Source organism: Clarias gariepinus, chromosome 8 (genome assembly GCF_024256425.1).
Source record: "Clarias gariepinus isolate MV-2021 ecotype Netherlands chromosome 8, CGAR_prim_01v2, whole genome shotgun sequence".
NCBI lineage: Eukaryota > Metazoa > Chordata > Actinopteri > Siluriformes > Clariidae > Clarias > Clarias gariepinus.
Window position 1 is genome coordinate 3,740,736 of NC_071107.1, and position 13,165 is coordinate 3,753,900.

The window sequence follows — 13,165 nt, forward strand, 5'->3', positions numbered from 1 at the left end:
AAATATTGTGTGTGCATGCAAACAAAGTCACAAAAGTTTTAAAAAGGTTTAAAACCTACGTGTGCTTTTTAAAAAAAAATTTTAACATACCTTAAGTTTTACTACTTTTTTTTGTTTAAATATAGACTTTTCACAACAGTGTAGGTGTCATGATCACATGATTTCTTTTTTCCTCGACATGATTCATTTATTTTCACTTTTTTTTTTTTTCAGGTCATGACAAATCATTTACAAAACACCTTCTATCAAGGCATAAGATAGTAGAACGCACTTGATCTTATATTACTCACTCTTACGCTGAACTGTTGGCAGTTTTGTGTCTACTGCATTTGTTTTTCCATCTTATCACCTGATCAGTGTTGCTCAGCTTTTACTTGACTTTCGAAAATATAACCAAGTTCATACGTTAGAAAAACAACTCGACAGAAGATGAGCATTGAACGAGTGGGACTGCAGTCCAGTCCCGTGCACATCTTATCTATAGTTTATGTTCGTTAGAGAAGACGCAGGGGAAGCCCCGCTGCTGCTTGCACTCTCACAGAATAGAGATGAACAGCTGCAACGGCATCCTGCTGCGTCCAAAACCAGCACCGCTAACTAACGCTAAATCAGCCACATCCTCCAACAGCAGACGAGTTCAGGAAATTCAAGTTTTGCTCGCGATCCATCTTTATTATCAGTATTACATTTGCAGCCAAGTTTGTATAAGCTGATAAACTCCAAAACAGGTTCATACAGAATATACTGTAGGCCTATGAAACGCATTATCGGCATGGTCACATGTTCTGGTGGGGGAAATTTCTGTTGTAAAAAAAGATAACAATAGTAATGTCCACCATTGTTTTTCTAGGATTAGGCTCTAACGTCTAGGCTGCAAAAGTCCTTGAGATCATCTTGACAAAATCTGTTGTCTCTCCATAGCTCTCATGCTTGATGACGTGTTGGACGTCTATGTCCTCAGTCTTAATAACACCTGACTGACACCTATTAGACAACCCTGTTTTCTCTCTTTACACTGTGCATTAGAGGCTGGCACTTTATCCCGGGTTAAACCCAGCATGCGTGTTAAGTTTCCTGTGGTAGGCTCCAGGCCATCCGCCTCCCTACGGACGTTTTGCACCTGTCCTCCAAGGTCCCGCCCACTTCTGGTCAACAAAAGGGATGTTACTTACTGGATGCCAGTTCCAAATTCCACACGCCAAACCAGTTAGGGAAGTACAGTACTTTCAGCAAATAAAAAAAACTATCCTATAACATTATGTCATCTTAAGCAACACTTAATAACTAACGACTTAATAATTGCTTCTAAGTTGTTCTGAATAGCTTCTGAACCGACTGTCTTGTTTTGCTCAAGGCTGAATACTAAATCCCTTACTAACCCCTAATCAAAGGCGATACTTGGTGTGTGGACCAAGGGGTTGTACACCCTACATAGTGCACTAGCTTTCCATTTGGGGAGGTGGTGTCTCAGTGTGTTAAGGCTGTGAGTTACTTGTTGAAAGGTCATCGATTCGAGCCCTAGCTCCACCATGTTGCCGCTGTTGGGCCCTGGAATAAGGCCCTTTTATAATTGCTAACCCTGCGCTCTGACCCCTAAAACAAAAAGCTGGGATATGCAAAGGATAAAGAATTTCACACATAGAGGGGTTTTGGGATTCAACCCCAAAACAGTTAGCAGAAACCCTATTGCTAGCAAACGGACCCAAATCCAGGAGAAGTTACATATTTGTACACCATCTGAGGTGGTGGTGGTGACATTATTAATCACAATAATAATAATAATAATAAAGTTGCCAAAGTGGTGTATTGTTCGATTCCTGTCACGGAGTCTGTGTGCATGAAGTTTGCATCTTCTCCCTGTGCTTGGTGGGTTTCCTCCAGGTACTCCGGTTTCCTCCCATAGTACAGAGATATTCAGGCATCCTAATTGAAGTTCCTAAATTGCCTATTTTGTGTGTGTGTGTGTGTGTGTGTGTGTGTGTGTGTGTTACGGTGTTTGACCCCCTTTCGCCTTCAGAACTGCCTTAATTCTACGTGGCATTGATTCAACAAGGTGCTGAAAGCATTCTTTGGAAATGTTGGCCCATATTGATAGGATAGCATCTTGCAGTTGATGGAGATTTGTGGGATGCACATCCAGGGCACGAAGCTCCCGTTCCACCAAATCCCAAAGATGCTCTATTGGGTTAAGATCTGGTGACTGTGGGGACCATTTTAGTACAGTGAACTCATTGTCATGTTCAAGAAATCAATTTGAAATGATTCGAGCTTTGTGACATGGTGCATTATCCTGCTGGAAGTAGCCATCAGAGGATGGGTACATGGTGGTCATAAAGGGATGGACATGGTCAGAAACAATGCTCAGGTAGTCCGTGGCATTTAAATGATGCAAAAATTAGCACTAAGGGGCCTCAAGTGTGCCAAGAAAACATCCCCCACACCATTACACCACCACCAGCAGCCTGCACAGTGGTAACAAGGCATGATGGATCCATGTTCTCATTCTGTTTACGCCAAATTCTAACTCTACCATTTGAATGTCTCAACAGAAACCGAGACTCATCAGACCAGAATACATTTTTCCAGTCTTTAACTGTCCAATTTTGGTGAGCTCGTGCAAATTGTAGCCTCTTTTTCCCATTTGTAGTGGAGATGAGTGGTACCCGGTGGGGTCTTCTGCTGTTGTAGCCCATCCGCCTCAAGGTTGTGCGTGTTGTGGCTTTACAAATGCTTTGCTGCATACCTCGGTTGTAACGAGTGGTTATTTCAGTCAAAGTTGCTCTTCTAATCAGCTGGAATCAGTCGGCCCATTCTCCTCTGACCTCTAGCATCAAAAAGGCATTTTCCCTACAGGACTGCCGCATACTGGATGTTTTTCCCTTTTCACACCATTCCTTGTAAACCCTAGAAATGGTTGTGTGTGAAAATCCCAGTAACTGAGCAGATTGTGAAATACTCAGACCTGCCATGTGATTGGTTGATTAGATAATTGCATTAATGGGAAAATTAAACAGGTGTTCCCAATAATCCTTTAGATGAGTGTATATATGTATGTGTGTACATGTGTGTGTATATGTATATATATATATATATGCGTATATTTGTTTTACATCCATTGCATTCATCCTTACAAATTATTATTGTTTTTTATATACTTGCACACTATTACTGCACTTATTCAAATGCATATTTATTTTCATGCATATCTATTCTTATAATTGTACACCACTATTGCTTGTTTAGCTTGCACATAAGAATTTCACTCACATGTACTGTACCAGTGTACCAGTAACGTGATGTAACAATAAAAGTGATTCGATTTGATTTTATTTGTCCGAGGTGCACCTCGCTTTGTGCACTAGGTCTTATGGGATAGACCTCATCCAGGCCCCCAGTGGCTTAGAAGATGAATGACTTAATAACATACGTAAATCTGTACATGTATATTACCTTCTTCATCCATTTTCACATTCTTGGATTGCATAAAGTAATTTGAAAACAGTCCAACATGAGACACTGCATATAACATTAATCAGCAGAACAGAAGCTATCAGTTGCTAGATTACTCATTTATCAGTGTGACAAGGCATTGGGTAATCTGGTAGGTCATCGGGTGATCATCAGGTCATCTTTATGTAATTTATTTATTTTTTTTATGTCTGAAAGACACCTCGAACATAACAATTGATAAAAATACAGGGCAAAGAAGCCTAGCGTCTGTTAACAGTGCTTCTGACAGCTGCTGTTGTGACTGACATAATGGCATTCATGCGTCTGAAAAAGATCTATACAGGATAAGCAGTATAGATAGATGGATGGATGGATGGATGGATGGATGGTTGGATGAATTGATGGGTATCCAACATCACCTCGTTTTTCTCGTTAAAGACTGGAAAAACACCAGGTGGCAGTTTGTTCTATTTTTAACTGCGGGCCTGTGCACAGTGTAGCGTCAGCTTCCTGTTCCTGACTGACAGGAGTGTGACCTTCTGTAGTTGTAGCTTCACAACAGGCTCAAGCCTTAAAGGACAACATTGAGAAGTGCTTAACACGGTTGCAAAGAGTGATGATTTGAGTTATTGCAGTAGCCCTAAAGTTACCGTGAACCAGTCCGACTGGGCATCTCCGTCTCATCACCCTCTCTCACCAACAGCACATTCCTGGATGTTGAGATATTGTTGATTTTCTTGCACAACAAATCAGAAGGTTTATCTGCGCTTGTATCCTGCGACCACATGATTGGCTGATCGGATACACACATAAATCCAACGTTATTTAATTCAATTCAATTCAATTCAAATGATCAGATTAATGAGTAACCCAAGCGGCGTGGGTGGCAAGGAAAAGCCTCCTGAGACGTCAATAGGAAGAAACCTTGAGAGGAACCAGACTCAACAGGGAACCCATCCTCATTGGGGTGATAACGGATAGCAGGGATTGATCTGCAGTTATACTGTGTGTTAGGAGGCTAGAGGTTCGATTTAATGATGATATGGAGTCCAGTTCGTTATTGGAGGCTCAGGTACAAAACTGTAGAAAATTCCAGTCCTGAACTACTAAAAGCGACAGCGACAGTTGTTAATGTGGTCATTTAATGAATTAAATATAATTTCATAATGTTTTTTTTTGTTTTTCTTTTTCCTGGAAGAGGTCCATATCACTTATTGCACATTTACACTTATGCAGTTTGAGAACTTCTGATCTGCAGCAACACGAGCGCTTTGAAAAACGTGCGCTATAGACAAAACCGGCGGTTTGGGAATTCCCATGATATGGGAAATTCCCATTATTTTCAGCTCCACATCCAATTAAAGGCTGGAGCGAAGCATTTTTTCCCGCTTGGAGCGGCGAGGCAGGTGAAAATAAGGGATTTGCGTGTCTGTGCGGACGTGTTGGCTGTAACCGCTCGCTCTTCATCAGGGAGTTTAGAAAAGGGGTTTTCCCCCTCACCATCATGGTCAGGATCGTGGCGTGAGATCTTTGTTCTTTTAATCACTTTACTTCAAAAAAAAAAAAAAGAGAGAGATAAAAAAGCCGAGAGAAATATAGATTTGCCTACAGAATCATGTGACACCTTCTGACCTAATTATTTCCACAAGAGGGAGGATTGTGGTGTGTGTGTGTGCGTGTGCGTGCATGTGCGCATGTGTGCGTTTTCTCCCCGGGTCCCACACACGCACTCCTACAGTAGGGGTGTGTTTTAAAAGAGGTGGAGAATCCCTTCAGCCCACCATTCACTTCTCTGAACAGCAGCTCTTCTAGGAGAACAATGGCCGAGCCCACTCACTCATCACTGGAGCTATTCTTGATTAGCTAGTCATGTGGTGAGCTTACGATGTGCGAGTGTATGTGTGTGTATGACAGCAGGTATGCAAATGACACGATTCTCTGTATATACACACACATTCGGGCAGTGAGAACCGGATCGGCTGAAAGAGTGAGAGGCGCTGACATCATTTCGCGAGAGTGACATGAGCAAAGCAGTGTGTGAAACTTCAGCTGGAGTTTTCCCTCCTCCTGTCTGAGCTAGGGGTCGTTCTGGCTCCGTGACGCAGGGGAATGTGTGTGTGTGTGTGTGTCGCGCCAGCTCACTTTTGGGGGTCTTACATGAACTTTAAGGTTTCTTGGCTGCAGGTGATACTTTAAGTCTTTTTAATGGAAAGTAAACAAGGCCAGGCTGTATGTGTGTGTGTGTGTGTGTGTGTGGGTATGTTTTCATACCTAAATCAAGAACAACTGTCCCCAAAAAGGACTGTGCGTGTGTGACAATGATGTATTGTCTCCGTCTGGGGGTCTCAGATGAACTTTAAAGACGGGTTTCCCAGCCTCAAATGACAATTCAAATGCTTTTAAAATGGAAACTCACAGTAAAAAAAAACAGGCCTGAGTTGAATGGGTGTAAGTGTGTGTGTGTGTGTGTGTAAATCTGTCATACTTTTGTAAGTAGTCAGAAGGGAGTTCATGAATAATAATTTACAACCTTCTTTTTATAACTTTCTCAACATACGATGCATGTCATGACATGACTGATGGACTTTTTTTTTCTTTCTACCAGATCAGCAAACGTCCCGTAAACAAATCTCTGAACTTTTTCCCATCCTAGACCACAGTTCTGATAAATCACAGATGAGGTTTGAAAAGTACAGTCAATTTGGTTATATAAAAAGCTAAACAAAACAAACCAAAAAAATGATGCCAAGCTTCAGAAAGAAATATAAATATACACAAAAGTCTGGATGTATTATGAGCCTTAAGACATTGTGGGTTACTGGGTTAGTGATCGGAAGGTTGGGGGTTCGAGCCCCAGCCACTGTTGAGCCCTTGAGCTAGGCCCTTCACCCAGTCTGCTCTAGGGGTGCTGACTCCAGCTCCCTAATTAAGATTTTTTAAGGGTTTCCCATGTGACACTGGGGCAGCGCTGTCCCTCAGGCACCAGGACGTCGGCAGTGGATCCTTTGGGTGTTGTGGATTGCGGGATGCGCTTGCCTGGTACATCCCATAGGGGCTTAATTGGATTGGATTTGAAAAGTTTCGAAGCCGTGTTAGTGACCCCGGGCTGTGGTGCACTGGGTGTTCTGGTACCGTTCTATATTGGCCAGAATTTACTTATTTGCCGATTTGTGCTGCATTGGCTTTTCTGTGGGATTGGACCGGACAGGTTGGACTTAGGGGCATTATTGAGCCTTGGGTGCCCATGATCCTGTCACCAGTTTACTGGCATATAATTACTAGTGTTCTGTTCATTTAGGGTTGGTATTATCGTCATAAATGATCAGTATAAATGAGCGGGTTCCTACTAAACATGTTTGCATCATGTTCTCCCTAACACCACAGTTCCTTCCTTTATATATATATATATATACAGTCCTCTAAATCCACACTCTCCTGCTCAAACTTTAAATAGACGGCACTTTTTTTACACTGTTGATTGGAGCAGCTGGGAATCCACTTCAGCTAGTCAGGAAGGGGCTTTCCAATACACACTTAGACACACACACAAATCTTATTATCCTTTGAGGTCCTTCTAGGGACATAGTTCTCAATCTCATTCTAACTCATTTAAATGCTTTGCTTACATTTAAACTTAGTATGTAAAAGGAAAAAAGGACTTTTCGCTTTTGAAGTTTTTTTTTTTTTAATAAATAAATAATTCTTTTTTTTTTTCTCATGGGAAATGGCCGGATATTTCCGTCAAATCCGGAAATGTCACATATTCCCTTCCTTGTTGGGACTTCACCAAGATATTGACTCATTCCCAAAGAAACTATCGTACATTCTTAACCCCCACAGCAACCAAAGTCCAAATGCTCTCTCTATGACTGTACCTGCTGTCACATGATCTTACCCTCATCATCATCATTACAGTATTTCTGGGACTTTTTCTTTTCCTTTTCCCCCCAGTTGCTTATTTGTTACAAAACACACTACTGGCAAAATAATTTTGAGTTAATTTTCTAAAAAATTTACACCTTTTATTACAAAAATAAACCTTTAGACACATGATCTCTTCCCTCTTCTCCCCCCTTCGCACAAAGATATTATTTCATGTCTGTTATTATTTTAGCTTCAAACGTGTTGAAATTGTAGGCCATGGTGTTACACAGACTGAGACTCGCCGCTTTCATGTCTCATCTTACCAGGATGTAGGGAACTTCCTTTCTTACTTAGAACTAGAAAAGTTTTCGACTGTAGAGGCGATCAAATGGCAAGTACCTAACAGTCAAAACGACGCCTCCGAGTCTGATCAGCGCCGCACAGCTACACCACCGCTTACTTCACCCGAGACACATTTATGAAGATGTGCGTGCAGGATTACATAAAGCACACAAATTCATTCCAATACATTCTTGCTATACGTAATAATCAGGAATTAACACAAATTAATGTTAAGCCTCAGTTGATTTTATATATATGTAACATATATATATATATATATATATATATATATATATATATTTGTAAGATATATAACACAAATTTATATTAATTTACAATATTTAAAAAGAAATAGCACCTTAAGAGGGAAATAAATTGATTTTGCCTTTATGAAAAGCTCATGTATAATAAAAAGGCCTAAATGTAATTATTTTACATTAGATACATTAAAAAAAAGTCAAATGAAAGTGCTGTAAGTTCACAAGTCCACAAAGACACCCACTGAGGTATATTAAGCAACCGAGTGTAGATTGTAGAAATCTGACTACTAATTAGAAATAATAATAATAATAATAATAATAACTCATATAAAATGAGCTTTTTTTGCACTTGGTACGGAAATCAGTTTAAAACTGTGTTCCAACTAACCAGAAGGAAATAAAAAACCCATGACTTTAATTATATATTTAAAAAACATAAATATTAATTATATAATTAAGCATCCTATATATAGAAAAAAAAAGCAAAGAAAATGGAATATATATCAGTTAGGGATAGGACAACATTTGCAGTATGATGACAGCACATGTGTTAGAAATAAAACACCTGGGGGTGTGCTGTTATTGGAAAATAATCAATACCAGGGTGGCATAATGAAGTACAGTCATGATATCACTCTGACCATGCTTACTTTCCAATAACAGTACAAAGTGGTTTATTCCTCTATACCACAGCGGTTTTCCACGTTTTTTCTTTATTTCCGGTTTATAGTTAAGTTTATTGTCGAACGTCCGTTAAACAAGTACTTAATATTACTTATGTTATAGCAGCTATAAACGTTCGTCTTTCCCACCCAAGCTTGTCTTATTCCCCTTTCTTGGCAATTGAGACAAAATCACAAGTATGCAGTTTATCATCTTAAAGAGAAACCATGAACTCCTTCCGTAAACGTTTGGATCCTCCTACGGGTTTTTGTGGCAGAATAACTTTGTTAAGAATGATATTAGAATGAGAGCATTAATATAAACCTGTGATTTGTCTGACTGTCAGCACTATTGTGAGAGCTGCTGTTACAGAAAATGAACCAGCACCTTTCCACCAACCAGAATTGAGAGTTTTCAAGGACTGTGGTATAAATACAAAAATATATATACACACACACTTGTCTCTGTGCTGTGCAACTCTGTGGACCCGATGAGTGACGACTGTATGAATCAGATGAATCAGGAATGACCCATCTTAACTCAGCACTTGGCTTCTCTGAGTGTTCCTGTTTCAATTCCTGTTCGAGAGTTGTAATAAATCCCTAAAATGGCTGATACTTTTTTTTTTTTTTTTTTTTTAAAGTCCAGTCTGAGTTTTTATACCCATCCTGATGTGAAAGTTGTACAAGTTTGTTGTCCCAATGTTTGTTCTTGTCCATATTTATACCTTTACACGCCTTCCACACACTTCTGTAGTGCATCTTGTCTTGAGTGTGAGTGTGAAATGAGCAGAGTTCAGAGTCTGGCGCACTCCTCCCAGTGGTTCATGTACTCGTCCGTGTGATTTTCATCGTACATTGTGAAGCACAGCGGGCACTGCAGCTCGGACACCCCTGATGCTGCTAACTGAGTGTTCGGCCGCCTGGCGCTCGAGTCCGGGGGGCTGTTCCGTAACAGAGGCTCGACTGTTTCAGTCTGTTTGCGACCTGTTTTCTTTAAGCTGGGGAGGATCCGCCGTGATGGAGTGGCTTCTCTGGTATTCTGCGTAATGACCATATTAAATTGACTGTAAGTGCAAATGCAGAAAATACAGTTTTATGTGAACTTTAATTTGATTACGAGACAACTTATATGTGCATTGTTAAAATTATTAGACTCGTCATTTATCATTATTTTTTTTTGTAGGGACGATGCTAACCCACTTGCCTGCGCTCGGATCTGTGTCTGCAGTCGCGCCACTTCGTCCTGTAGGTCCATAATTTTGCTCTGAGCCCGTTCTCTGTCCGCTCTCTCTGACTTAAAGTCTTCGATGTAAGCGAGCACCTGAATAAGGACAGTAAGACATGGCACTTAAATACTAATAAAGAAATATAACTACTAATTTGCTCTCTTAATAAAAAAAACTGTTTATCATCATATCACCCAGTCATATAGCACAGAGCTGCTGTTTAGTCACTCAACAAGAACTTTGCTTTAATGCACCCGTGATCTAGATTACGTGAAATGAACAGAACTTGTATAAAAAACATGTTTTCCTAATGACCTGCTGTTCCAGCATCTGTATGCGCTCCTTGTTCCTCTGCATGCGATCGTCCGTATCCCGGCTGAGCCTGTCACATTCCCGCATCTTCTCCTCCAGCAGTCCGTTCAGACGGTTGATCTCCTGCTGGTACAGATTCATGGTTCCTGCTGACGTCCCGCCATTGGCCTCCTTCAGTTTCTGACACAAGCCCCTGACGTACTCCTCTCTGCTCAGGTCATACTTCTGCCACTTTGAGTTCAGATTTTCCACCTGGAGCATGAAAGGAAGCATTGCAAGGCGTTAGAGGAATGACAAAAAGACACTTTAAAAAGCACAGACCTGAAGTGTAAAGTTGAAGGTCTTACATAAGACACTCTGTTTTTCAGCTGCTGGTTCTCCTCCTGTAACTTATCGATAATGCCTTTCAGTCGAACGGCCTGGGAGGATTCGGTCTCCTGATGAGAGGGGGGGCAAAAAGGATTTAAATGATTAAGTTGTAAATAAGAGTTTAACATCTTTATATTAATTATGTCATTTATAGATGTGAAGTTGCGGGATCTGTTTAAAAAAATTGAATATTTTTAACTACACACCTCATTGACCTGGGTCTTATGCTCCACAGTGCCTGACAGGTTCTTCTGCTTCTCCAGCCTCCCCAATAGTTCCTCACATACTCGTACCGTGGCTCCTAACTGCCCCCTAAGCTGCTCTGCCTCATCAGCCAGCGAGTTGCACAGGACATCCCTGGTGGCCTGCTCCCGGTCTCGAGCTGCCAGGCTGGCTCTCAGACGCTGGATCTCGCACTCCTTCTCGTGCTCAGGCCACTCCAGCATCTGATCCTTCTCCCTCAGCTTCTGCTGCAGACTTTGGATCTCCTGTAGAAAGTCACAGAATTAGACTACATTACCCCAAAAATGCAGGGTCAGGTCAGGGCTCTAAACAACAAGAATAAAAAATTAAAAAAAACTATATGTTCTTCTTGTCATCTTGACGATGGTTAAGCAACCAAGAAGTGATGGCTGGGTGGTTAGAGACAATTTGGTTACTGATTAGAAGGTTGCATGGTCAAATCCCCACACTTCCATGCTGCCACCTTTGAGCAATACCTTTAACTTTTGATTTACTGGAGCAAAGCACCAGCTGAATGAGTAAATGTAAATGATCTATCACGAGACCTTCTAACTCAATTCAATTGATTTTTATTTGTTTAACAAATTATCATCTTTGCAAAGCAGCTTTACAGAATCAAAGGGAAATAAGTATGAAATGTGTGTACAAATCAAAATAATCAGATCACCAACATCAACCCTGATCAGAGACCAGTAGGTCGTGATTTACCACTTCAACCAGCGCCGTGTCTGTGCTGTGATGAGGCCTCAAACCTGACTGGTATGTTTCATGTGTGTTATTCCCAAATAAGAAGGTGCGTGTGGAGAACCTTTAAAGCTTTCAAGAGACTTGAGTGGTTATTAACTCCCTATGATGGTGTTATGGGGCTTTTCAAATACTCTGGTTCTCTGGTAAAAATGAGTATATATGATTAAAAACAAAGGCACCCTTGATGATTCCACTCAAAGATAAGGAACATCTGGAGTACAGTAGTATGGTGTGATACAGTAATGGTGCAAAAAAAAAAAAAAAAGGGAGAACTGATACATCCTTAAATCAATGTAAAAATGAAGGTTACTCACTCTTTTGCTTGCCTCCAGTTTCTGGGCCGAGTCCACTTCTGTCTCTTTCAGCTTCTGGGTTAGTATGAAGTTCTCTCTACACAAGCTCTCCACTAGAGACTTCGATGGTCCAACCAAGCAAGGTTCTTCTCCTTCCACTGTCACGCGCGTCCTCTCGTACTTGGTCAACCTGGCTTTCAGGTCGGATATAATTCCGTCTCGGGATAAAATCTGTTTGCCTAAATTGGCAATCTCCTGCTGGGTTTCGTGATAGAAAGTGTTCAAAGTGGCGCAACTCCGCAATTTCGTAACGTCGTCCTCCATCTTTTGATATCCGCCGTTTATGTTTTCTTTTGTTGTTTCTTCCTTTTGATATATGCGTGTATACACACACACCCAAAAAAGATACTTTGTTACCGTCTACCTTTACTTATTCCATAAATGTGTGATGTTTCTCCTCAGGTCGGCGTGTTCATGGCTTTGTAAAGAGAAGCGCAGAAGGTCAGAGTTTTTCAGGCTGTAAATGCTGCTCGCAGTGCGGGGATTTCCTGAGGGACTTCCCCCTCCGCCAGCACACCAACTCCGCGCGGCTCCTTTACTCGAATAGCGGAGAACATTTTTACACATGACAGCTCGGTTTTTTACGCTGGTGAATGTACATTTCTTCCGCTAATTGTCGAGTCACATATCTGGACTTTACTTTACACGTCCGCAGATACGCTTCCTCTTCCCTGTTCGAGCCTGTCCTGCTCGGCGGCATAGCACAGGGTTTCACCTTTACATTGTCACTTTAATGCTCGGATTAAACCAGCCTGAAGTTTACTCGAGGTTTTAACCCTTTAATGTCAGAGAGGTCTCAAGGCAGCCTCCCTTCACTCGCCCCAAAAGCCACTGACACTAAAAACTAACATTAAAAACACTAACATTAAACACTGGCACTAAAACTGACATTAAACACTAACATTAAACACTGGCACTAAAACTAGAATTAAACACTAACATTAAACACTGGCACTAAAACTAACATTAAACACTAACCTTAAACACTGGCACTAAAACTAACATTAAACACTAAAACACTGGCACTAAAAACTAACATTAAACACTGGCACTAAAACTAACATTAAACACTAAAACACTGGCACTAAAAACTAACATTAAACACTAACATTAAACACACTAACATTAAACACTGGCACTAAAACTGACATTAAACACTAACATTAAACACTGGCACTAAAACTAACATTAAACACTGGCACTAAAACTAACATTAAACACTAACATTAAACACTGGCACTAAATCTAACATTAAACACTAACATTAAATACTGATACACTAACTAATGCTTAAACTAACATTAGACACTGGCACTAAAATTAACATTTAACAC

The 13,165-nt window shown here is 40.8% G+C and overlaps 1 protein-coding gene across 5 annotated transcripts; it reads right to left on the bottom strand.

The window, feature by feature from the left end:
* Positions 1–7,130: 7,130 nt before the first annotated feature.
* Positions 7,131–12,564, bottom strand: tnip2 (TNFAIP3 interacting protein 2). Of its 5 annotated transcripts, none has more exons than XM_053502928.1 (6): positions 11,793–12,564; positions 10,695–10,976; positions 10,467–10,556; positions 10,123–10,371; positions 9,782–9,902; positions 7,131–9,620 (listed from the first exon to the last, which is right to left on the bottom strand). In XM_053502928.1, the coding sequence occupies exons 1-6, from the start codon at positions 12,093–12,095 to the stop codon at positions 9,550–9,552; spliced, it is 1,116 nt and encodes a 371-aa protein (XP_053358903.1). In that variant the 5' UTR covers positions 12,096–12,564; the 3' UTR covers positions 7,131–9,549. The 5 variants fall into 5 exon arrangements, with proteins under 5 accessions (XP_053358903.1, XP_053358904.1, XP_053358901.1 ...); XM_053502929.1 differs by having other exon boundaries at positions 9,778–9,902; XM_053502926.1 differs by having other exon boundaries at positions 7,137–9,645; positions 9,778–9,902.
* Between the last annotated feature and the right edge of the window lie 601 nt (positions 12,565–13,165).

Bases quoted from the DNA above. Each gene is read 5' to 3' on its own strand.
- tnip2 (XM_053502926.1), bottom strand. From the start codon at position 12,095: ATGGAGGACGACGTTACGAAATTGCGGAGTTGCGCCACTTTGAACACT. The intron at 10,977-11,792 runs GTGAGTAACCTT...GACTTTCTACAG, and splicing joins AACTGGAGGCAAGCAAAAGA to GAGATCCAAAGTCTGCAGCA. The intron at 10,372-10,466 runs GTAAGACCTTCA...TTCATGCTCCAG, and splicing joins TGAAAAACAGAGTGTCTTAT to GTGGAAAATCTGAACTCAAA.